Source organism: Oncorhynchus mykiss, chromosome 6 (genome assembly GCF_057628025.1).
Source record: "Oncorhynchus mykiss isolate SJ-2025 chromosome 6, ASM5762802v1, whole genome shotgun sequence".
Lineage (NCBI taxonomy): Eukaryota > Metazoa > Chordata > Actinopteri > Salmoniformes > Salmonidae > Oncorhynchus > Oncorhynchus mykiss.
Genome location: NC_143027.1, coordinates 32227259 through 32253355, shown reverse-complemented (window position 1 = coordinate 32253355; position 26097 = coordinate 32227259). Strand labels below are relative to the sequence as shown.

Genomic DNA, 26097 nt, shown 5'->3' with positions numbered 1-26097 from the left:
CAGAGTCAAATCCCTTAAAATGACCAACTCCAAGGACAGAAAAAGTGTTTAACACTCAGATATAGCACAAATAGCATCCGCCATGACAGCAAGGGGGCGGTATATCCCAGCAACAAATACATATGTATTCTGGTTTATGGACACATCTACAGTACAAGGAGCTCAAATTTCTTGGGAACAGAAATATTTAAAGATTGGGACTCTATGAAATGTAATTTTACATACACTGTATGGCCACTCCTCTCCCTTTCTGTAATATGTCACATCTAAATACATTAATAATTTTGTCTTTGTCAGCGACAGAACCATTTAACCATGTTTCAGAGAGAGCCAGAATGTCAGGACATGAGTCATGTCCCCAAATGGAAATTGTGTCCATTTTTTTATTCATGTTTCGCGCATTAGATGCATTAGCCCAAGCACCCTGAGAGATTTAAAGTCAGAGGGGGTATTCAGCTCATAAGAGCTAACAGGCATAGGGTCATCTGCAGTTATTTGTTGAGTGAGCTGAGACTTTGCCAAGGTCCCTGGCCAACCACTTGAGAGCAGAGCAGACTGAGCATTTGACAGACCTCTCTCAAGTCGCTCGTTGCCGGGGCTGGGGCAGGAACTGGGAGTGCAGTGTTGGCAGAGCTCAGTCCACCCGACCGGAGTGGCTGCCAATGCTCTATTCTAGCTCCTGTTGCAGGGTTGGGGCTGACATGGGGGGCAGGAGTGTCCCAGGCCTGCCCTGGGGATGGGAGTAGGGAGGGTAACCAAAACTAGCCTGGGAGGGAGGGTGTGGGGGGAATTGAGGAGGGTGGTGTGGAGGGCAGTGTGGCTGGCGAAGCTCCCGACTCTCAGCAAACAAGGGCTGATGATGTGAATGATACATGGTGTGGACTGCATCATGTGGTGCAATAACCTCAACAGTGTTTTGCCAGACCCTAGGGTAGAAGTCTGTGCTGTGTAGAGCTGGGCTGAGGTGGGCCTTGTCTGGTAGAGCTGTGCTGAAGCGGGCCTGGTCTGGTAGAGCTGTGCTGAGGCGGGCCTGGTCTGGTAGAGCTGTGCTGAGGCGGGCCTGGTCTGGTAGAGCTGTGCTGAGGCGGGCCTGGTCTGGTAGAGCTGTGCTGAGGTGGGCCTGGTCTGGTAGAGCTGTGTTGAGGCGGGCCTGGTCTGGTAGAGCTGTGCTGAGGCGGGCCTGGTCTGGTAACATGGGAGGGAGGTTGTAGGGAGAATTGAAGAGGGTGGTGTGGAGGGCAGTGTGGCCGGCGATGCTCCAAAATCTGCGTGGGGCCTCTTTGCCTGCGTATGACTTGGTCATAGCTCAGTGTGTCTGCATGCAGTTCCTGGGAGAGAAGTGGTAGATGGTGGTGTGGGGGGCAGTGTTGCTGGCTGTTCTCCAGTCTCTGTGAGGCACCACTGCATGCATGTCTAATGGAGCATCTGATTTGTCTCAGGGAGTTTGTGACTGTTCTGTTGCTCCTGTGAGGTGAGGTGGACTGGCCACCCAGAGCAACATCCTTTAAGGTCCTGGAGAAGGTGGGGACTGCCTCTTTGTACAGGTGTACATTGTCGTAAAGACAGTCCAAGCTGAGGGTGGGATGGTGGGCCAGGTGTACGTTAGGCCATAGCACACAGTCCCCCGAGAGAGGCTGGCATTTACCTTCGATGGTGGCAAGGTGGAAATCACAGAAGGCTACTGAGGGGAGGAGGGCTCATAATAATGGCCAGGAAGAAATGGAATGGCATCAAACCATGTGTTTGTATTTGATACCATTCCACCCCAGCCATTACTATAAGCCCATCCTCCCCAATTAAGGTGCCACCAACCTCCTGTGGTAGAAATCTCTCCTCTGGAGCAAGGTAGATATTACAATATTTGCGATGGGGAAGATGGTGGAGGACCTGTCAATCACTCCTCTTAGTGATGTGGCCACTCTCTCCTGTTGGGCACGCAGGTCATTGGTCCCTGTGTGAATGATGGGGAGACAAGCTGGGCCACAGTCAAGAGATCCATACCTCTCTCTGTTGTGGGGCACCATCATTTTGCCACCTTTTTATTTATTTGGGAAAAGTTTAATATAAACTTTCCATTGGAGTCCATCGTTAATATAATGTCTGTTTCTCATCAGATCTGTGGAGTATGTCAGGAGTGATGGGAGTAATTACAGGCCGTGAGATGGGGATGGAGGGTGTCAGCTGGGTTGGTGCATTGGTTGGTTGGGTTGGTTGGTTTTGATTCAGCTGTTGGCTTGGTCCTGGGTTTTTGTGGGACTCTTTGTAGAGTGGATGGTGGTGGCTGGTGGTGGCCTGCCTTAGCTCATGTAGCTCCTTCTGCAGGTCGTACATGTGGCTGGTTTTGACTGTGCTGGACAGTTCCTCTCTAAGTCTACACACTTCCATCCTGAGAGCCTGGTTGTCCTCCTCAACATTTTTCATTGCACACTGCAGCTCCTGGATCTCGTCCCTATGCTGACGCACCAGGCTGATCTCATCCCTATGCTGATGCACCAGGCTGATCTCATCCCTATGCTGACGCACCAGGCTGATCTCATCCCTATGCTGACGCACCAGGCTGATCTCATCCCTATACTGACGCACCAGGCTGATCTCGTCCCTATGCTGGCGCACCAGGCTGATCTCATCCCTATGCTGACACACCAGGCTGATCTCATCCCTATGCTGACGCACCAGGCTGATCTCATCCCTATATTGACGCACCAGGCTGATCTCATCCCTATGCTGACGCACCAGGCTGATCTCGTCCCTATGCTGGCGCACCAGGCTGATCTCTTCCCTATGCTGACGCACCAGGCTGATCTCGTCCCTATGCTAACGCACCAGGCTGATCTCATCCCTATGCTGACGCACCAGGCTGATCTCGTCCCTATGCTGACGCACCAGGCTGATCTCATCCCTATGCTGACGCACCAGGCTGATCTCGTCCCTATGCTGACGCACCAGGCTGGTCTCCTCCTCTATAATATTCTGTGGTACTGCAGGTGTCCCGTGTGAGAGAGGCTTGCTCAGGGCTGTGTCTGCTGCAGGCGAGGGAGGAACACTGGGGACTACATATTGGGGCACAGAGGGAGTGGAGGCTGTTGTAGGTAGTGACAATGGAGAGGTTTTAAGTTCAGCAACAAGAGGTTTTATTGGTCGAAGTTGTGGACAAATTGATCCAGACTGGCCTCCGAACCTTGAACCATCACAGTGCCGTTATTATAAAAATGCATGTTAGATTTGGGGGTGGAATCAATGTACAGTTGCCTCATTGTTCTGTTTCCTGACATTTTAAGTCCATTATTGTTCTTGTGGAGAGCTGTGTGCCAAGCATTAGGATCATCTGCTTTTAGAATTAAGTCTGCCCTCAGAGTCTCTGGGGATTCTCTTAGCAATTTATTTTTTCCTGACTCACTTGTAACATTTTCAAGATATGTGATGGCAAGGTCTCTGAAACAATGCTTAGAGAATGCATTCCTTTTCATCTCCATTGTGACCTCATTAAACAATTCACTCTACTCTAGAATGACGTGCTTGTGCTTCTTGATGAAAGCACTTATTTCAATAATGCACCTATAGATAAATTCACTTTTTAAACAATGCACTTTTATGAAGAATACAAGTAAAAATATGAAATGTGTTTTTCAATGAAACAACACATTGCACATAAATTAAAATACTCTCTCAGTGTTCAGAATGTTCCCACCTCCTTTCCAAGTGCTATTTTGATTGTTTGTTTTTTTGTCTGAATGCTTGTTTCGCTATCAAGGCCTGAACTATCTTTCAGAAATTCCTCAGAAATCCTTCCTCTTTCTCCCTTTGTTGGTTTTGTGTTTGTTTATCTATGTCCTAATTCTTGTTGTTGTCCATGTTGGGTTTATAGTTCCCCTATCCTGTGTTGTCTGATGATTCAGCACCGCAGATGAGTCTTGATGGGTCAGCACCGCAGCAAGACCAAGTCGATCAATCTCTCAAAATCTACAAACTATTTCCACAAAAGAAAAGTATCTTCCAGGTCCTGTAAATGGCCCGAACACAGCAATGCACCAAGATAATTCAACTGTAAACATATAATACACATTTTTTACAAACATGTGCAATTTAAGGAGGAGCTCTTCTTAAGTGCTGTTGCTCATGGAATTGGTTGCTAGTAGATCTAGTAAGACTTTGTGACAGGTTCTGTTACCCGTTCTGCTGGGACACACGCTCACCACCCTCACACACGCAGGACCAGGCTGAGACAGAGACCAGGCTGAGACAGACAGCGGACCAGAATGAGATAGACAAAGGACCAGGATGAGAGAGGACCAGGCTGAGACAGACAGCGGACCAGAATGAGATAGACAAAGGACCAGGATGAGAGAGGACCAGGCTGAGACAGACAGCGGACCAGAATGAGATAGACAAAGGACCAGGATGAGAGAGGACCAGGCTGAGACAGACAGAGGACTAGGCTGAGACAGACAGAGAGCACTCAGAGGGCTCCGCTGTTGGCAGCTCCTTCTGTTGTCATGGAAACAAACATTGGGTCAGCAGTCAGTACATGTAGTGTCTAGAGCCTTCCTGTGTACAATCACAGAAATACTACACTCACAGAAATATTACACTCACAGAAATATTACACTCACAGAAATATTACACTCACAGAAATGTTACCCAGTGTGTTAATCCCTTTATAGGATTAATCATGTTTATTCAATTAAATCAATGCAAATTACCCTGTTGCACTCACACTCACTTTTTTTATTTTAATTTTAATTTTTACCGCTTTTTCTCCCCAATTTCGTGGTATCCAATTGTTTTAGTAGCTACTACCTTGTCTCATCGCTACAACTCCCGTACGGGCTCGGGAGAGACGAAGGTTGAAAGTCATGCGTCCTCCGATACACAACCCAACCAAGCCGCACTGCTTCTTAACACAGCGCCATCCAACCCGGAAGCTAGCCGCACCAATGTGTCGGAGGAAACACCATGCACCTGGCAACTTGGTTAGCGTGCACTGCGCCCGGCCCGCCACAGGAGTCGCTGGTGCACGATGAGACAAGGATATCCCTACCGGCCAAACCCAGCTTGCCACAGGGGAATGTCTCAGGAAATGTCAACAGAAAAAAAACTGTACTGTATGGTATGTGCCCTTACACCTGACACCAGTGTACAGTGCCTTCAGAAACTATTTAGACCCCTTGACTTTTTCCTCATTTTGTTACGTTACAGCCTTATTCTAAAATGGATTACATATTTTTTTATACACAATACTCCATAATGACAAAGTGAAAACAGGTTTTTAGAAATGTTTGCACATTTATTAAACATTTTAAAACAGAAATACCTTATTTACATCAATATTCAGACCCTTTGCTATGAGACTCAAAATTGAGGTCAGGTTCCTCATGTTTCCATTGATCATCCTTGAGATGTTGCTACAACTTGATTGGAGTCCACCTGTGGTAAATTCAATTGATTTGACATGAGAAACAAGATTATCTTTGGCCTGAATGCCAAGCGTCACATCTGGAGGAAACCTGGCACTATCTCTTGGTGGTGGCAGCATCTTGCTGTGGGGATGTTTTTCAGCGGCAGGGACTGGGAGACTTGTGAAGATCAAGGGTAAAATGAACAGAGCAAAATACAGCGAGATCCTGGATGAAAAGCTGCTCCAGAGCACTCAGGACCTCAGACTGGGGGCGAAGGTTCACCTTCCAACAGGACAACGACCCTAAGCACAAAGCCAAGACAACGCAGGAGTGGCTTCGGGACAACCCAGCCAGAGCCCGGACTTGAACCCGATCGAAAATCTCTGGAGAGACCTGAAAAAAAGCTGTGCAGCAACGCTCCCCATCCAACCTGACAGAGCTTGAGAGGATCTGCAGAGAAGAATGGGAGAAACTCCCTAAATACAGGTGTGCCAAGCTTGTAGCTTCATACCCAAGAAGACTCGAGGCTGTAATCACTGCCAAAGGTGCTTCAACAAAGTACTGAGTAAAGGGTCTGTATACTTATGTAAATGTGATATTTCAGTTTTTTTATTTTTAATAAATTAGCAAACATTTCTAAAAACCTGTTTTTGCTTTGTGATTATGGGGTATTGTGTGTAGATTGACGAGAGAAAAAAACAACAATTCAATCCATTTTAGAATGAGGCTGTAACGTAACAAAATGTGGAAAAAGTCAAGGGGTCTGAATACTTTCCCGAAGGCACTGTACATGCTGCGTGCATGTGCACGGTTTATCAGACAGACTCCTCCCACGAGAGCTGCTCTTCTCCACTAAGTCACTCGTTTCTTTCACACCTCCTCACTACTGAAGAGAAAGGGATGACTCAAGCTATAGCCAGACTAAACCTGGGCCAACTTTCTCGCTCTCTTCCTCTACTTTCTCTCTGTCTCTGTCTCTCTGTCGCTCTGTCTCTCTGTCTCTCTCTCGCTCTCTCTCGCTCTCTCGCTCTCTCTCTCTCTCTCGCTCTACAATTCCCCCTTAGCCTCTATCTATCCCCTTCCCTCTCTGTCTACCTTGAGTGACATGCCTGCATCTCTACCTCTCCACCCATCCCACCTATCTCCACCTCTTCAATCCTCCCCCACACCCTAATGGTTCTGCGCTCTCTTATGTCTCTTGGAGGTACATTTACTGCTTACAGGCTTCTGAACATAGTGCCTTTTCTTGGAAATTGCATAATGTAGGAATGAAAACTATAATCAACTCCTTTTTTAATTGTGCTGTACTGAGCAGGCAGTTAATGTCAGTTAACGTCCTTAACAGTAAAAATGTCACAGAAAAGATTCTTACAGCATAACTCTCTCTGATGACATAACACATCCTCTTGAAAGAGGAGAAAGGAAGGGGAGAAGAGGTAGACATGTGGACAGATATAAATACAGTACGTATAGAGCAGAAGATTGGGAAGGAGACACAGGCTGCGTCTCAGCAGTCTAAAATGGCCTCTCCTCTTTATTTGTACTGAACTGACAACATTGGATGAATGGAAGTGATGTAAGATTTATGTAAGATTTGTCAATTAAGGAAAGGACACAAGGAGAGGCAGCCACTTAAGACTGTTGAAATGTACCCCTGGTCTCTGCACTGAGTGAGAGAGACTGACTCATTCCTCAGGCTTCTCTGTCTGTCTGCCTGCCTGCCTGCGTGTGCGGGAAGGTTCTAGTCCCTGACTGCCAGTGATCACATGTACCAACTCTGTTTATATCACAGCTCAGCCTGGAGTACCATCCACGGGCATACACACAAACACACACCGCCTCAGCCTGGAGTACCATCCACGGGCATTGGGTAAATCTGCCTAGGGCTCTGCTATCACACTCTCTCTCTCACACAGACAGACAGTCAGACAGACAGACAGTCAGACAGACAGACAGACTCCTAATATGTCTCTGTTTTCTTTTAGAGTAGAATCCCAGCTCTCTCAGAGTGAAGCAGAGCCATGATGTAGACTAATCCTAAACTTCAGACTGTTTATCTCCTCCCAGGAATGGAAGTCAAGTAAACCAACATCTCACTTAGTGGATCAGTGATTAAATGGATTGGATAAATTGACTCGGGTGAAGTTAATTTGATAAACGCTTCAATCAGCGCAACAAATTATCTAGACAGTCGGGCTGTATTTTCCCATCCGCTCGGAGTGGACTGGAACAAAGCGCGCTGCGCTTTGAACTGGCAGAGTTCGACCCGCAAATCAGCTGTCGTGCGGAGGAGCGGCGAGGGACAGTTGGTGAAGTCCAGAGACAGTCACTAGCATACGGTAAGACGCTACGAAAACACACCGGCTACGGAAAAATTTACTAGACTAACTCGAAGTAGATATGGCCTAGGCTATTTCAGCTTATGGCCAGGACAGGAATTGGGTTGTTGCTGTATTTCTCCTCAGACGTTTAACATCGTAAGTGGAAATAAGTGTTGAAGGTCTATTTAATTTAACCAGAACCACACCGCATAACTATGTGAGTTTGAGTCACTGGTTGAATGGCATGGGTTTTGGTTTTATTCGCCTAATTGACGTCAGAGCGTTGTTCTGTCACCAACTATTTCGGAACCGGTGAGCAGTTGAACTCTGACGTCACACAATAAAGACCCGAGAGGGATACCAGGGCGGGAGAGAAGAGAGGGACGGGGATATGTTCATCTGATCTGCCGATTTTTCTACTGGAAATTATATCGGGTAGGAAACGTTTAATTTCATCCTTCTATTCTTATGTGTTCTCTCCGCACCGCTCACTGTCAGTTTCCACCGCTGTCATTGAAGCCTGTGGAATAGCTGGTGTTGCACCACTCCGGTTTCTGCATTGGTCAATCGATAGGTTCGATTCTCACACTGAGAGAGGCGTTGTTGTCTCTTGACATATTTGCCGGCAATAGTCTACAATTAGCCTACCTGCCGGAACAACGACAGCAAAATTCGGTGCGGCGCAGATCGGCTCTATAATGGATGACAGGTGCTGTTTCTTTGTCTCGTTTTCTACCGTAGAGATTCACAGTGATGAAGATATTTACAGGAAAACCCAAATAACAACCATACATAGGCCATATAAATAGCCTACCATCTGATTGATGTATTTTATCCAGCTATAAAATAGCTCGCAGGGCAGACTGTAGCCTACAATGACAGACGCATAGTGTCATATTTAGGCTAACAGGACTGCAGTTTTATAAGACTACTGATAGCGTGTGTGTGTGTGTGTGTGTGTGTGTGTGTGTGTGTGTGTGTGTGTGTAGCAGATAGCGAGGTGCCAGATGGTAGGGAGTTCCTCACATTCACTAACTTTGAGCTTTTACTACACTGCCATGGCAACACCTTACTACATTACCACAGCAAGTTCCACACATCATCTGTGATGGAGTAAAGACTTCAAGATTCATTAGAATACTCACATGTGTGTTTAGAATACTTGTGTGTGTGTGTGTGTGTGTGTGTGTGTGTGTGTGTGTGTGTGTGTGTGTGTGTGTGTGTGTGTGCGTGTGTGTGTGCGCATGTGTGTGTGCGCATGTGTGTGTGTGCGCATGTGTGTGTGTGTGTGTGTGCGCATGTGTGTGTGTGCCTCACCAGAGAGCCAGGCTGTGTGGATCAGTTTTTTTCAGGCCCAGGAGTATACCTAACCCAGTAACCTTTCTCTCCCTCTACCTCCAGAGTGCCAGGGTGTGTGTTGGGGGTCACAGAAAGGTCGTTGCCATGGGGAAGGACTACTATAAGACGCTGGGTATCCCTAAGGGTTCTAACGAGGAGGAGATCAAGAAGGCATATCGCCGCATGGCACTGAGGTTCCACCCAGACAAGAACACAGACGCAAATGCAGAGGACAAGTTCAAAGAGATCGCTGAGGCCTACGAAGTTCTGAGTGACCCCAAGAAGAGGGTCATCTATGACCAGCTAGGAGAGGAGGGTAAGAGAAAGAGAGGGTGCTCAGCATTCTGAGAGTGTTGTCGGTGTGATTATATAATTGTCATGAAGTAATTTATCGTTGTGTGTGTGTGTGTGTGTGTGTGTGTGTGTGTGTGTGTGTGTGTGTGTGTGTGTGTGTGTGTGTGTGTGTGTGTGTGTGTGTGTGTGTGTGTGTGTGTGTGTGTGTGTGTGTGTGTGTGTGTGAGAGAGAGAGAGAGAGAGAGAGAACACTGAGCAGAATCCTTTCTTTATTTAGCTATCCTCCCTACCTCACCCTTCCACCTCTACCCTCCGACAGTCTGACTGTGTGTTCAATCCTGTCTGACCAGGTCTTTCCACAGTGTGTTTGCGTCTCTCAGATAGGCCTGAATCCATGCGGAGGCAGAGATAAGAATAGCAGTGAGGTGGTGTGTATGTGTGTGTGTGTTTAGCTGTGGGTAGTCTTCTCTGTTTCTGTAGCAGCAAGGCTCTTGCTAGACCCCCTCCCCCCCACCGGATCCTGTGGGAACTCTCTCACCCACATGGGTTCGCTCTGACTGCTACTCATGCCTCTAGGGCCTCCGCTCCTCAAACTCCCTCCTACCTGCTGTCAAATCTCTAAAACGATTTAACTCTCTCCTTTCTCTACGGAAGGGGAATTAGGCTACAGGTAGGATGTGTGTGTGGTGAGTGTGTGTACTCACAGCCTTCTCTCTCTCTCCCTCTCGGTCAGGTCTGAAGGCGGGGGGCAGTAGTGGTCAGTCTGGGGTTCCTGGTGGGTCGTACCACTACACCTTCCATGGGGACCCCCATGCCACCTTCGCCTCCTTTTTCGGCGGGTCCAACCCCTTCGATATGTTCTTCGGACCGCACCGCAACCACCACAACCGCTCCAACGGCGTCCACTCCAAGGTCCCCAACGACCATGACATGGAAACAGACTTGGATGAGGAAGACCCCTTCGCCTCTTTCACACACTTCGGCTTCCCCGGGGGGGTCAACGGATTCCCTGGCCATGGCGGGGGCAGGAGGAGGGGGGTGCAGTCGGAGCGTTTGGGGGGGTCCAGGAGGCAGCAGGACCCCCCGGTCGTCCACGAGCTGAAGGTGTCTCTGGAGGAGATCTTCCATGGTTGCACCAAGCGGATGAAGATCACCAGGAGGAGGCTGAACCCTGATGGCAGGAGCAGCTGTACGGAGGACAAGATCCTGAACATCGTGATAAAGAGAGGATGGAAGGAGGGCACCAAGATCACCTTCCCTAAGGAGGGGGACGAGACCCCAGAGAACATTCCTGCAGACATCGCCTTTGTGCTCAGAGACAAAGGACACGCCCACTTTAGGAGAGACGGCTCCAATATCATCTACACAGGCAACATCAGTCTGAAGGAGGTAGGAGCTGTCTGTCTTTCGCTCTGTCGGTCTGTCTGTCGCTCTGTCTTTCTCACACAGCCTTAGTCTCCACAAATACATTATTACAAAACTAGCAGCCTGTGACAAAGTGCTCTTTTACTTTCTTTCTCTCTCCTTCTATCCACAAATACCCTACAGAACACTCACATAGAACTGAAGGCCTGTGGTATTAACCTGTTCAGACAATATTTGAAATGTTTTACTCTACAGGAGATTCAAACTCTATCTGCCTCTAGGTTTTCACAAGGGTGTGTGTGTTAATATAATTTTAGTAAGTGGACATGTTCTAATGAAGAGCATCAAAAGTCACATCTCTCTCTCTCTCTCTCTTTCCTACTCTCTCCTACTCTCTCTCTCTCTCTCTCTCTCTCTCTCTCTCCTACTCTCTCTCTCTCTCTCTCTCTCTCTCTCTGTCTCTCTCCTACTCTCTCTCTCTCTCTCTCCTACTCTCTCTCTCTCTCTCCCTCTCTCTCTCTCTTTCCTACTCTCTCTCTCTCTCTCTTTCTCCTACTCTCTCTCTCTCCTACTCTCTCTCTCTCTTACTCTCTCTCTCTCTCTCCTACTCTCTCTCTCTCTCTCCCACTCTCTCTCTCTCTCTCTCTCTCTCTCTCTCTCTCTCTCTCTCACTATTTCCTACTCTCTCTCTCTCTCTCTCTTTCTCCTACTCTCTCTCTCTCCTACTCTCTCTCTCTCTTACTCTCTCTTTCTCTCTCCTACTCTCTCTCTCTCTCTCTCTCTCTCTCTCCTACTCTCTCTCTCACTATTTCCTACTCTCTCTCTCTCTCCTACTCTCTCTCTCTCCTACTCTTTCTCTCTCACTATTTCCTACTCTCTTTCTCTCCTACTCTCTCTCTCCTACTCTCTCTCTCTCTCTCTCCTACTCTCTCTCTCCTACTCTCTCTCTCTCCTACTCTCTCTCTCTCTCACTCTTTCCTACTCTCTCTGACTCAGAGCCCCGGGCACCTCTAACAGCAGTACACTGGTGTTCATGTTTCTAGCACTAGGCTGTGGGCAGTGGTGGAAGATGTGTGTGTGTGTGTGCAGTTAAACATGGGTACTCCACCTAAAAGAGGCTGTTCCTCTGAGTACATGACCTTGTTCAACACATCCCTCCAGTCTATCTGTGAAGTGAGCTGAGCTCTGGGTGGGCAGACTGAGTGCTTTGCAGAATGTCTCTCTGCCGCTGCAGTGTGAGTGAGCATGGGGGAATGTGTTGTCCCTGTGTGACAGGCCCACTCACACTCTGCCCTGTCCTGCCTCATATGTCTTCCTTTATGATAGCTCTTTTAATGAGCACAACAATCGTTATGGTACTCACCATGTAGTGCAAAAACACACAATAAAGGATTTATACACTTAGACAGCTCTTTTTCTCTTTTATACAGAGAGCGAGCGAGACACACACACACAGATAGAGAGAGAGATACAGAGAGAGAGACACAGAGAGAGAGAGAGAGACAGAGAGAGAGAGACAGAGAGAGAGGCAGAGAGAGAGAGACAGAGAGAGAGGCAGAGAGAGAGAGAGAGAGAGAGAGAGAGACAGAGAGAGAGAGAGAGAGAGACAGAGAGAGAGAGACAGAGAGAGAGAGGATTGTGGTGTGAGGGTGGTATTCTGACAGACAGTTCATTTAATTAAACCTCTATTCCTGTGTGGTCACAAGCTCAGCTGTGACCAGCCTGTGAAATGAAACACTCTTTTATAGTTCCAATATAGCTGCCATTTATCTACTGCCTATATTAATGGACTGGCTAATGGCAGACCCTAAACAGAAGCTTGTTAAGTACATACTGTATTAATTATACAAGTACCGCAGTGCTCAGATAAGCTCATTAACCAGGAGGCCTGTTTTACTGCTGTCATAAACTGTTCTATCTTAATGTCATATACTGCCATAGAAATATATTTTAGTTATGAGATAGTGCACTACTCTTTGTGTATTAAATATGCAGGGAATAGGGTACCATCAGGGACACAGACCTAGTTGATTCAGTCCGTATTTCGGAAGTTCAGCGCTGTCACGTGATTGAAACGTAAAGGTCATTTCCGATTGAACCCGACATATACATCGTTTACTGTGAGTGCAGTCGTTGCGCACGCGGGAACATTGCCTAGCACTGTTGGAGCTAGGAACACAAGCATTTCTCTACACGCGCAATAACATCTGCTAAATATGTGTATAACCAATCGAATTTGATTTGATTTACATTTCAAACGTGCTATAGCGCTGAACTTCCGCGATACGGATTGAATCGAGCCCCTAATGTATCCAGTAAAGACAATAAAAGCTCATTTAGATCCAGTGAAGGAGAGAGACCTGAGAGAGACCAGAGAGAGACCGGAGAGAGGTGAGGAGGGAGGAAGGGGAGATGTTGAAGGGAGAGAGAGTATTGGGTATTTGGGTTATCTGAACCATTATCTGAAAAATATAGTTTAACTGGAGCTGCCAGGGAGCTCTGCTTCCATCCAACAGGAAGGTATGATTACAGAGGCCTGGCACTGGGCGCTGTTGACGGGCTGGCTGCTTTTATACACTCTGTTAGCTATGCTGGCTGGGTTTTGGTCCTAAAATAGCTGGGTCAGACCCTATGCTAGCTACACCGGCTGACTTTAGGCCCTCTGTTTTACACAGGCTTTAGGTCTAACAATAACAAGCCCAATGAGAGCTACGTTGCAGAGTGCAGAGCTGAAGGCTCTTTAGTCTGCTAAAGACAATTGTTACCTCTGCATTATGACCATTCAATGACCTCTACCAAGGATGTCTGGAGTCTGGACCTTTATGTCATCACTGGAGCCGGTGGCCCTGCTGTCTCTCCGGCTGTTCTCTCTAAATCAGGACAGTTTGCCATTCGGCGTCAGTGTGAAAAACAGGAAGGAAGAACACACACACACAATCATACTTAGAAGGCTATCGCTAACTCTAAGAGGAACTTGACTTCTGATATTACAGAGAAATATGCTATATGCATTGGCAAAGACAACATAGCATGTGATAACGCTTAGGCAATGGTTTCTGGATGCCTTATGTTTTGGAGGGTGGGGGGTTGAGGCGCGGGGGTTAGTAAACACTGGATTAGGCAACTGCTAACTGGGGCTGTTGACACCTGATTGGGCAACTTGTAAGCACTAAACTGGAACACACAATTCAAAATAGTTTAATGTTATTGAATTGGGACTGGAAAACTGTAAGCCTACTGCACGTAGTCAGAGTTTGAATTTATCAGGAGTGGTATATATTATTCTGGTGCTGCCTTGTCTGAGCTGAGGCTTACATCATTAGACTGGCCTTATGTCAGCTGTCTGTGTGTCTCCAGTGTCATGGCAACCTGTCTAGGGGCTGGATTCGAAACATAGCGCAGAATGTCATTTTTTGTAGCGCGGTTGAAATGTAAAGGTAATTTTTGATTGAGGCGGCATATGCAGCGTTTACCGAGAATGCAGTCAACGTGAACGCGGAAACATTGTCTTCAAATTTCAATCGTGCTTATCTTCGGCGCTAATGATTCAATCCAGCCCTAGATAGTGTTGAGCGGATTACTTTAAAAATGTAATCTGTTGCTGATTACAGTTACATGAAAATAAAGTGATCGGTCAGGTGATCCTTTGGATTACTCAAAATGAGTAACGCAATCTTTTGGATTACTTTGGGAATAACAGATATTTTAAAACATAAAAAAACGTTCACCTAATACAGTATTATTTAACTGAGTAACATTAGTATTTCTAAATGGGGGACTATTGTGAGAGCATTAAGATCCTACAACTCATATGTTTGATATGTGAGAGCATAAAGATCCTACAACTCATATGTTTGATATGTGAGAGCATAAAGATCCCACAACTCAAGTGTTTGATATGTGAGAGCATAAAGATCCCACAACTCAAGTGTTTGATATGGAGAGCATAAAGATCCTACAACTCATATGTTTGATATGTGAGAGCATAAAGATCCCACAACTCAAGTGTTTGATATGTGAGAGCATAAAGATCCCACAACTCAAGTGTTTGATATGGGAGAGCATAAAGATCCCACAACTCAAGTGTTTGATATGTGAGAGCATAAAGATCCCACAACTCAAGTGTTTGATATGTGAGAGCATAAAGATCCCACAACTCAAGTGTTTGATATGGAGAGCATAAAGATCCTACGACTCAAATGTTTGATATGTGAGAGCATAAAGATCCTACAACTCATATGTTTGATATGTGAGAGCATTAAGATCCTACGACTCATATGTTTGATATGGAGAGCATAAAGATCCTACGACTCAAATGTTTGATATGGGAGAGCATAAAGATCCTACAACTCATATGTTTGATATGTGAGAGCATAAAGATCCTACAACTCATATGTTTGATATGTGAGAGCATAAAGATCCTACAACTCATATGTTTGATATGTGAGAGCATTAAGATCCTACGACTCATATGTTTGATATGTGAGAGCATAAAGATCCTACAACTCATATGTTTGATATGTGAGAGCATAAAGATCCTACAACTCATATGTTTGATATGTGAGAGCATTAAGATCCTACGACTCATATGTTTGATATGGAGAGCATAAAGATCCTACGACTCAAGTGTTTGATATGGGAGAGCATAAAGATCCTACAACTCATATGTTTGATATGTGAGAGCATTAAGATCCTACGACTCATATGTTTGATATGGAGAGCATAAAGATCCTACGACTCAAGTGTTTGATATGGGAGAGCATAAAGATCCTACAACTCATATGTTTGATATGTGAGAGCATAAAGATCCTACAACTCATATGTTTGATATGTGAGAGCATAAAGATCCTACAACTCATATGTTTGATATGTGAGAGCATAAAGATCCTACAACTCATATGTTTGATATGTGAGAGCATAAAGATCCTACAACTCAAGTGTTTGATATGTGAGAGCATAAAGATCCTACAACTCATATGTTTGATATGTGAGAGCATAAAGATCCTACAACTCAAGTGTTTGATATGTGAGAGCATAAAGAGCCTACAACTCATATGTTTGATATGTGAGAGCATTAAGATCCTACAACTCAAGTGTTTGATATGTGAGAGCATAGTCACAGGGCTCCATACCAACATTTTCAGTTGTCTGGACCATATGGTTGCACCAAGATTTTGTTGCGGGGTCACGCAGTAGAAAACACGGGTTGCCTAATCATTTTATTAAGTAATTCTACCTGCTTCATTAAGTCCTAAAATAAAATGGTATGATCAATAAATTAATTTGAATGCACAATTCCAGATATTTTTATGATGCACACCCTAAATTGTCACGAATTTTGAGTTGGACAATTAGGCAATTGTATATTACTGTCAAAATACAGTCCCAGCATTTTTTTATTTTTTTTGTTCAATAGAGATTAAGTAACTATTTTAGGGCACAAAAATCACAAACAAATTCATTTGGGGCTAATTCACCAAATGAGGAAGTAGTTAGCTAGATTGCAAACAATACATCTAGCCTAATATTAGACTACTGAGAGTAAGACTACTGAGAGTTAGACTACTGATAGTCTGCCGTAGTATTTACACCAGTAAATGTAATATATAGGCCTATGTTGTCACCTTGAATGGCCGACGTGAGTGCCCTATGTTCAATATAGTAAGAGTTGATAAATAGAATTCAGACCTACAGAACGCTGGGTCCCAGTTCTCTTCAGTGTTATTCTGGGATTGCGTCTTGAAATATTGCGCAATCAGAAAGCATTTCTCTACTGCTACGGACAGAGCTCACAACGGAGAAAGAGGGAAAGTGCAACGCAGCAAGCAGGGACTCTATGACGACTGTCTGGCCAGAAGGCTAGGTGTAAATGTTTTGGAAGCCTTACCTATTCATTCAACCAGTTTAATACTAAAGAAGCCATCCATCCTTGATGAGAGGTCAGCAGAACGATAGAACCTTTAAGAGCGTGTGAGAAGTCTTGAGGGTGCGCTAAATGAAAGTGGGCAAATGCTGGCAAAGTTTTACAAATGTTGCCTCTTGAGATTAGATGAAGTAATCCCGAATGCAATCAGTTGTTTTTAAGAATGCAAGCATAATCAGATTATTCATGTTTGTAATTAATCCAAGCTGATTAGTTACTTTGTTTTTGTATTCTGATTACTCAGTTGCTACCCAACCCTGGCCCTAGGTTAGGGGTGGAGTTTAGTATGGTGTGCTGCCTGCTCTGGGTAGGAGTTGCAGATCTAGGATCAGTTTTCTTTTACTTAATTGTAGGGTGCAAAACTGACCTAAGATGAGTGGACACCCAGGTTTCAGCCTCTCTCTGTCTGTCTGTGTGTGTGTGTCTGTGTGTATGTGTGTGTGTGTGTGTGTGTGTGTGTGTGTGTGTGTGTGTGTGTGTGTGTGTGTGTGTGAGAGAGAGAGAGAGCGAGAGAGAGAGAGAGAGAGAGAGAGAGAGAGAGAGAGAGAGAGAGAGAGAGAGAGAGACCACGACCTCAGCTTATTCGGTCTTACTTCATTAGCTGTAGAAATGAGACCACACTCTAAAATTAGCCTCCTGTGCACTCTACAACCCCCCAACTATCAACCCTACACACACAAGCACACACACCGGGGTTTTCCAAGCTCAGGAAACTTGTTTAAGTGTCAGAGAGGGAGTGATCCATTGTAGATGATGATGTCATTCTGTTCCACTCTGAGCGCCAAGTCATGTTCTCTAATGTTCTCCAGCTGAATCTGTGTTCTAGACTGCTAAACTGGAACAGATACTAGTTTTCTACGTCCATAGCTCCCGAAACACACGTTTTCACCTATCCTTAATCACTGAATTAGTTAACAACTAACAACATATGATTTTGTCATCATTGGGTGTGAGTAGAACAACTCTGTGCAACGCCAAGAGGAACAGATTGAGAATCACTGTTGTAATGAAGCAGTCATATAGTAAACATGCTTGTGTCATATGATACAGTAGTAAACCCTCTCATATCCCCCTCCCCCAGGCGCTGTGTGGCTGTACGGTGAACATTCCCACCCTGGATAACCGCGTCATCCCGCTATCCTGCCATGAGGTCATCAAGCCTGGGACGGTAAAGCGGCTGAGGGGGGAGGGCCTGCCCCTCCCTAAGAGCCCCACTCAGCGTGGCGATCTCATTGTAGAGTTCACGGTTCGCTTCCCAGACAGGATCCCTCCCCAGTCCAGAGAGATCATCAGACAACACCTACCCCAGTCTTAGGACAACACCCCCCCCCCCCCCCCCCCCCCCGACTCATTACCCCCTCCCCACCCCCCCAGACTCATTACACCCCCTACACTCCTCCCTTCCCCAACCCCCCAGACTCATTACCCCCCTCCCCACCCCCCCAGACTCATTACCCCCTACACTCCTCCCTTCCCCAACCCCCCAGACTCATTACCCCCCTCCCCTCCCCACCCCACCCCCCACAGACTCATTACACCCCCTACACTCCTCCCTTCCCAACCCCCCGGACTCATTAACCCCTCCCCACCCCTCCAGACTCATTACACCCCCTACACTCCTCCCTTCCCCAACACCCCAGACTCATTACTCCCCTCCCCACCCCCCCAGACTCATTACACCCCCCACACTCCTCCCTTCCCCACCCCCCCAGACTCATTACCCCCCCAGACTCATTACCCCCACTCGCCATCCCTCCCCTCCCCACCACATACACACAAACCGTTTTTACCAGTTGGACCCAACCCATCTTCCCCCATTTCAAGATCTCACTGTTTCTACCACACAACATTACATGGACACTATTTTTAAGGGAAAGGTTTTTTTCTGGGAATGACAAGAGGACCTCCAGTTTTAGGATGTTTTTGTTTCTTTTCGCCCAAGCGCACACACACGGACATGGCGAAGTGATACGGAGGAACGGCTCAGCGTGGCTACTGGCTTTTACCGGAACTCCTTTTCTTAATGCTCTTCTTTTCTACACATTTATCAAGGGTTTTATACATCCCCCTGATCCTCCTCTTCTTATGGAGGAGTTGAGAGGAACACTTTATTTGAAAAAGAGGAGATTGTCCAGGATTTTCCAGAGGAAAGTTGAAAGTGGATTATTTTATTGTTTATCTACCAGCAGCTTCAGTTTCTGCTCCCCATTTTAACGTAATCATCTGTTTCTAATGTTTAATAAAGCATAATGTGTGAACTCTGTGTTATCTGCTGGACAAGGCTACTCCTCCAGCCACTACTACCAGATCCTCCCAGTGCAGAACCACTGACATAGATGTATAGTTTGGCAAACATATTTTGAGATTTGGATTTGCTCACCATAATCCACACTCGAAGTGCAAATGAGCATGTAATTGTGGTGAAAGGGTTGGTTGTAACATGGCGGACAGTTTGCTGAACTCTGTGTATCTATGTCTCTGGTCCAGACCCCCTGACTGGCTGAGAAGCCCAGCACTGTGTGATCCACTATGGACCTCGAAGCCAGTTCCACTGCTTTCCTCCCCCATTCTTATCCCTCTAAACAGGGACTGATTTAGACCTGGGACATCAGGTGTGTGCAATTACTTAAAAGGTACAACAGAAAAGTAGGCTCTGGACCTCGTAGGGTAAGAGTTGAATACCCCTGCACTATGGGTCATCATCATCTAGGTCAGTGCTTGAACTTCTGTTTTTCATCCTCTCCTAATCAGGGACTGATTCAGACCTGGGACACCAGGTGAGTGCAATTAAACACCAGGTAGAAACAAAAGACACAAAAGGGTTTTGGCCCCCCAGGACCAGAATTGAACCGTTCCATCTAAGTCTGTCATCCATAGGTGCGTTGATCCCTGTGGTGTGTCTCTCTCAAAGGGAATGACTAAGTCTTTAACAACTGCCTTAAGCTCTCCCTGACTCAATGAGAGACTGGTAAGTGCCTTGAACTTGGAGACACACACACACACTCAGTGTCCACAGGTTAAACACAGAGAATATGAAGACACATTTCTATGAAACTTTATAATAGGTTTTGTGAAACACATTCAATGTAAACCTGCCCAGATAGCCAGGACTGATCTACTGTGGATGCCATCTTTTGGCTGTGGGGAGTTTAATGGGAGTGCTACTGTATGTGGTGCTTGAGGTGAAGGAATTAAATAGATGCTGGTACTCATTTTTGTTCCCGGTAATGTTTCTATTTAGGAGCTGGAACGCCGCAATTCTTTAAAGTGATTACATATGTATATAAATACGAGTGCTGCTACTCAACCAGTAGAACATTTTAGTTGATGGTACTCAGTACCAGTGTATACCGACACTGACCGTATGGGGGCTGCAGTGATCTGTACTGCGCTGAGGGGCCTATCAGTCTGGTACCATCAAACATCACTTCAAGACTATCAATATTAAATGGAGACCCTTTTCTTGGTCTTTTTTCCACTTGTAATATGTTTTCTATTGACAAAATATCTACAGCAGAGCTCTCCAACCCTGTTCTTGAAGAGCTACAGTCCTGTAGGTTTTCACTCCAACCATAATTTAGCTTACCTGATTCTAATAGTTAGCATGTTGATAAGCTGAATCAGGTTAGTTACAACTGGGGTTGGATTGAAAACCTACAGGAAGGTAGCTCTCCAGGAACAGGGTTGGATTGAAAACCTACAGGAAGGTAGCTCTCCAGGAACAGGGTTGGATTGAAAACCTACAGGAAGGTAACTCTCCAGGAACAGGGTTGGATTGAAAACCTACAGGAAGGTAACTCTCCAGGAACAGGGTTGGATTGAAAACCTACAGGAAGGTAACTCTCCAGGAACAGGGTTGGATTGAAAACCTACAGGAAGGTAACTCTCCAGGAACAGGGTTGGATTGAAAACCTACAGGAAGGTAACTCTCCAGGAACAGGGTTGGATTGAAAACCTACAGGAAGGTAACTCTCCAGGAACAGGGTTGGCGAGCCCTGGTCTACAGTATAGAGGGAAGTGAAGGAATATGTAAGGAACCAGAATGATACGGTTGTTGCTCCCTGCCTATAGGTTGTGCCAAACGTATTTTCATGTTCACACACAGAGATACAGACACTGCAACTGAGTGATTCTCACTGTTTCACAGCTTCTGTACTTTTGACAAAGTTTCTCATGTGAGTTGAATTTTACAATGACAACCAATAAACCAAGTATTGAGCTATGTATGGTCTTGTGTGTTTATGTGAGGAGTGGCGTTATTTGTAGCTGACCCCCATTCGACTGCTTTCACCTATCCATCACACTCCGCTCTGTTGTTACTTCAATGACGGAAGGAAAGGATGATTTATCTATCATTTATTGTCCAACAATCTCGCAGATTAGATATCCACACAGCGGAACACTGGATCAGTTTGAGTATAACAAAATCAAGGATTAGAAACAAATCTATTTTCCCACTAATAATGAATTCTTAATAATTGAGTAAGCTGTATGTGGATTCTTACTAAGGGAACATGAGCTGCATAACAGATGGTCTTTGTCTGATCAAATATTCAAATCTCTAGTGACTAGGCCTAGTAACTCCAGCCCAGGTATTCTGTATAAATAAAAGTATATGTGTGGGTCAGTAAATCAAATGGATTTATATAGCCCTTCTTACATCAGCTGATATCTCAACGTGCTGTACAGAAACCCAGCCTAAAACCCCAAACAGAAAGCAATGCAGGTGTAGAAGCACGATGGCTAGGAAAAACTCCCTAGAAAGGCCGAAACCTAGAGACGAACCAGGCTATGAGGGGTGGCCAGTCCTCTTCTGCCTGTGCCGGGTGGAGATTATAACAGACCATGGCCAAGATGTTCATAAATGACCAGCATGGTCAAATAATAATAATCACAGTGGTTGTCGAGGGTGCAGCAAGTCAGCACCTCAGGAGTTAATGTCAGTTGGCTTTTCATAGCTGATCATTAAGAGTATCTCTACCGCTCCTGCTGTGTCTAGAGAGTTGAAAACAGCATGTCTGGGACAGGTAGCACGTCCGGTGAACAGGTCAGGGTTCCATAACCACAGGCAGAACAGTTGAAACTGGAGCAGCAGCACGGCCAGGTAGACTGGGGACAGCAAGAAGTCATTATGCCAGGTAGTCCTGAGGCATGGTCCTAGGGCTCAGGTCCTCCGAGAGAGAATTAGCGAGAGCATACTTAAATTCACACAGGACACCGGACAAGACAGGAGAAGTACTCCAGATATAACAGACTGACCCTAGCTCCCCAACACAAACTACTGCAGCATAAATACTGGAGGCTGAGACAGGAGGGGTAAGTAGAGCTGACTCTAGATGTGGGGCCAGTAGAGCTGACTCTAGATGTGGGGCCAGTAGAGCTGACTCTAGATGTGGGGCCAGTAGAGCTGACTCTAGATGTGGGGCCAGTAGAGCTGACTCTAGATGTGGTGTCAGTAGAGCTGACTCTAGATGTGGGGCCAGTAGAGCTGACTCTAGATGTGGGGCCAGTAGAGCTGACTCTAGATGTGGAGCCAGTAGATCTGACTCTAGATGTGGGGCCAGTAGATCTGACTCTAGATGTGGGGCTAGTAGATCTGACTCCAGATGTGGCCAGTGGATCTGTCTCTAGATCAGGTCGGGAAATGAGTGTGGTCTGCATCCCTCCACTCTCTGTCCCTCTGTGAAGAGAACACACACAGTTCCATTCAGTACCACCACAAAACCCCATGGCTCAGCTGAATTTGGCTGCCTCTCAGTAGTCTCATACGGCATCCTCATCTGCTCTTCTTCACCTATCTAGTTGTGACTACGTAATGAGGCTGTATATAAGACTATGGACCTGCACCCTGAGGTCTCATCTGAGACAATCAGAACTCACCTCCACAGCCGGGATGATGTACCTCTCGTTTCTGTTGAACGACTCGATCTGCTTCAGGTGTTCATCCGACAGGAAAAGTCAAACACCTGTCAATCAGACAAACAAATTCCCACTCAAGAAAAACAATCCCAGCAGCTACACAGAATTATAGCCTGTAGTTTCCTAGACTCAGCCAGCGAAAAGTCACATTTTGTGGAAGAGGTGAATAGTTTCCAAACTGGTAAAACATCATGCAGTTCAATTGGCATTCCTTCCACTAGATGGCGCTGTCCTCCTGACCTGCAGGTTCTGCAGGATCCTGGAAGGAGTGACGCTCTTGGGGATCCAGACCATCCCTCTCTGTACCTGCCACCTGGAGACAGAGAGACACACACACACTTGAGCATTGTTAATTACACTACGGCTAGTTACACTGAGGTGTTTGTGTGTTACGTGAGTATATCCTGAGCAGGGGTCTTTCTGTGGTGGAGGTGACAGCTCCCCAGTCCAGGGTCCTGCAGCAGGCAGGGTTCATCAGGTGAAGCCCTGGACTGCTCAGCACTACCCAGGGGACAGTAGGCTGTCACGCACACCTACCGTCCTAGAATACACACACACCTACCTGCAGTGACTCAGCAGCTCGGCCTGGGTGACACTCCACCTACTAACACACAAGAGTGAGACACCATTACAAAAACATACTGTACACACACACACACACCTAATTGAAGATGGACAGACCGATGCCTCGGACCAGCCCCTTATCAACCAGGTTCTCCATGGCAACCCAGGTTTCCCAGTAGCGTATGTCATCGTAACTTACACTGCCAACGACCCGCTTGGGCATCAGCTCAGGCAGCTCAGAGGAGGCAGCTCAGAGGACCAACATGTGTGGGACAAATTCGAGGTGTGATTAGGTGTGTGTTGCTCACTGGAAGACTGTGGGCCAGTACATGAGGTAGAGGGCCAGGTATTCCAGTCCCAGGTGTATTAGACTCTTACTACAGGCTGTCTCTACGTAGTCAGGGTGATGCTGGGTGTTACACAGCTGAGGTCAGAAACACATCCTGATGATACAGGGACTGGGGGACTGCACAGGGGATCAACACACGACACACATACACTATATGTACAAAAGTATGTGGACACCCATTCAAATTAATGGATTCGGAAATTTCAGCCAAACCCGTTGCTGACAGGTATATAAAATCGACCATAGACAAACATTGGCAGTAGAATGGACTTACTGAAGAGCTCAGTGACTTTCAACGTGGCACCGTCATAGGATGACACCTTTCCAACAATCAGCTTCCTCATCTGGCAGTCCGACGGACAAATATGGGTTTGGCGGGTGTCAGAAAGCTACCTGCCCCAATGCATAGTGCCAACTGTAAAGTTTGGTGGAGAAGGAATAATGGTCTGGGGCTGTGTTTTCAGTTTGGGCTAGGCCCCTTAGTTCCACTGAATTGAAATCTTAACGCTACAGCATACACTGACATTCTAGACGATTCTGTGCTTCCAAATTAGTGGCAACAGTTTGGGGAAAGTTCTTTCCTGCTTCAGCATGACAATGCCCCTGTGCACAAAGCGAGGTCCATACAGAAAAGCTGTCGAGATCGGTGTGGAGGAACTTGACTGGCCTGCAGAGCCCGACCTCAACCCCATCGAACACCTTTGGGATGAACTGGAACGCCGACTGAGAGCCAGGCCTAATCACCCAACATCAGTGCAAGACCTCACTAATGCTCGTGGCTGAATGGAAGCAAGTCACTGCAGAAATGTTCCAACATCTAGAGGAAAACCTTCCCAGAAGAGTGGAGGCTGTTATAGCAGCAAAGGGCTGGACCAACTCCATATTAATACCCATGATTTTGGATTTTTGAATAAGCATTAAAGGACAATATTTGTTCCAGTTGCATGCATGCACATGCATTCTCATTTCTCCGATCACTACAATGGGAACAAGAAAGCTTGCGCATGCTCGTGTAACGGAGTTAACGTACCATTAACTAATTCCACAGCTAGCTTAGAAAACGTAACTTTTAATAGCATTCTGACCTGTCCGGGAGCGCTCTTCCAGGTTCCCAGACAACAGGGTCACGTAGAAACTCATGGTTCAGACCAGAGGTTTTGACAGGCAGGCAGACAAACACATTAGGAATTAATGGAATTGTATATGAGGTAGCAACACGGTATCTAGCTCTAGAGGTCAAACCATCTCTATAGGACTCGGAGAATGACCCAGATGACCTGGAGTGAGTTGCAAGTCACCATGACTAAGTCTGAATGCGGTGTTACTGATTATCACTCATGTCGGAATTCATTAACTCAGCACAGGGGTCTCACGTGTGACAAATACTTATATCATCCGAGACAGGGATAGGATACCCCATATACATAGTTAAAACGGCCAAATCCACCACTTTTCTCCATCTCGCTTTCAAACAGCTCTGAACCCATCATAATTTAACTAGATTAATTTCACTTCTGTAGCTAAATAGCTGATCCAACTATATGACAGTCACAGGCTGGCTTGAACACATGTCTAAATAGTATCATCCTATATTACATTGTCACGTGAGAGAATTTTAAAGCATAGTCCAATACCCAAAGCAGGTTGAGTGGTCTGAGGTCATGCTGCTGAAATCAGAATTACCCCCCTGCTACTTGTTTCAGCTTCAGTTTAAAATTGCATTTGTTCCAATAGATTGCTATGGTCTACACCCTTTCAACGCTGCTCTGAACCACATTGCGTGCAAATAGTGATGAATGAATTAAGACAATAGTGCAGCTTAGTGGAGAGAGTAAAGGTTCCCTGTAATGTGAGAAGTTACATCCGTGTAGAAATGACATGCTAGAGTAAGAAACCATAAGGAGTGATAGTTCTGTCTGTCAGCCAGTCTGTAATGCTCAGGAGTCACACTGGTTTAAGACCAAGTCTGGCTGGATCTGTAACCCAAATTGTTGGTAAATAGCCAAAACGGACCGTACGCATCTAGAGGAACAGGCCCCGAAACAGCCCACCTGCAAATAACCCATTTTTACTCGTAGACAGAACACTCGGGCTCATTAAATACATTTGAATATAAACAATCAACATGTCAAAGTTTAAATTGCAGTTTATATGCACCCTGGGATGAGCTGGTCAGGTAAGTGGGACACCGTGTGGTCAGATAAGGGATTGCAGACATTGAAACAATGGCCACCATTTTGGATATAAACGTTGAGAGCTCATACATTCAACTTTATCCATTGTAATTTAATTTAATTTACAGGTGTTTAACGCAAGGTTGCCATGGTGGTACGGTGACCAGGTTTGGAAGGACACTAGGGTTAACACTCCTACTCAACAAGCTTGTTATAACAAACCCTGAAGACCTAAGGGCTCAGGTTAGCGACTAGAGCAAATAGAAGCTTTTTAGCACAATGGTCTAACACGTCCTAAAGCATGCAATGTCCTGGGTTCAATACCCAGTCCCACAATAGGTCAGACCTCTGACATCCCATCTAAAGGAATGAGAAACTGGTTAGACAACTTTGTTATGGTGAACCTGGTGTCAAACAAGGAATTGGAACAGACGGACATTAATTACGTCAAACA

General features: G+C 46.0%; 1 protein-coding gene and 1 pseudogene across 2 annotated transcripts; one reads left to right on the top strand and one right to left on the bottom strand.

Annotated features, from left to right (window-relative positions):
* Positions 1-7064: 7064 nt before the first annotated feature.
* LOC110517556 (dnaJ homolog subfamily B member 5) lies at positions 7065-20859 on the top strand. 2 transcript variants are annotated; one of them, XM_036979913.2, is made up of 4 exons: positions 7065-7735; positions 9119-9371; positions 10083-10738; positions 17719-20859. In XM_036979913.2, exons 2-4 carry the CDS (start codon positions 9161-9163, stop codon positions 17950-17952), a joined length of 1101 nt encoding a protein of 366 aa, XP_036835808.1. In that variant the 5' UTR covers positions 7065-7735; positions 9119-9160; the 3' UTR covers positions 17953-20859. The 2 variants fall into 2 exon arrangements, with proteins under 2 accessions (XP_036835808.1, XP_036835807.1); XM_036979912.2 differs by lacking the exon at positions 7065-7735 and adding an exon at positions 8049-8152 and having other exon boundaries at positions 17719-20104.
* A 1410-nt stretch (positions 20860-22269) lies between these two features.
* Positions 22270-23995, bottom strand: LOC118965021 (aldo-keto reductase family 1 member A1-A-like; annotated as a pseudogene).
* Between the last annotated feature and the right edge of the window lie 2102 nt (positions 23996-26097).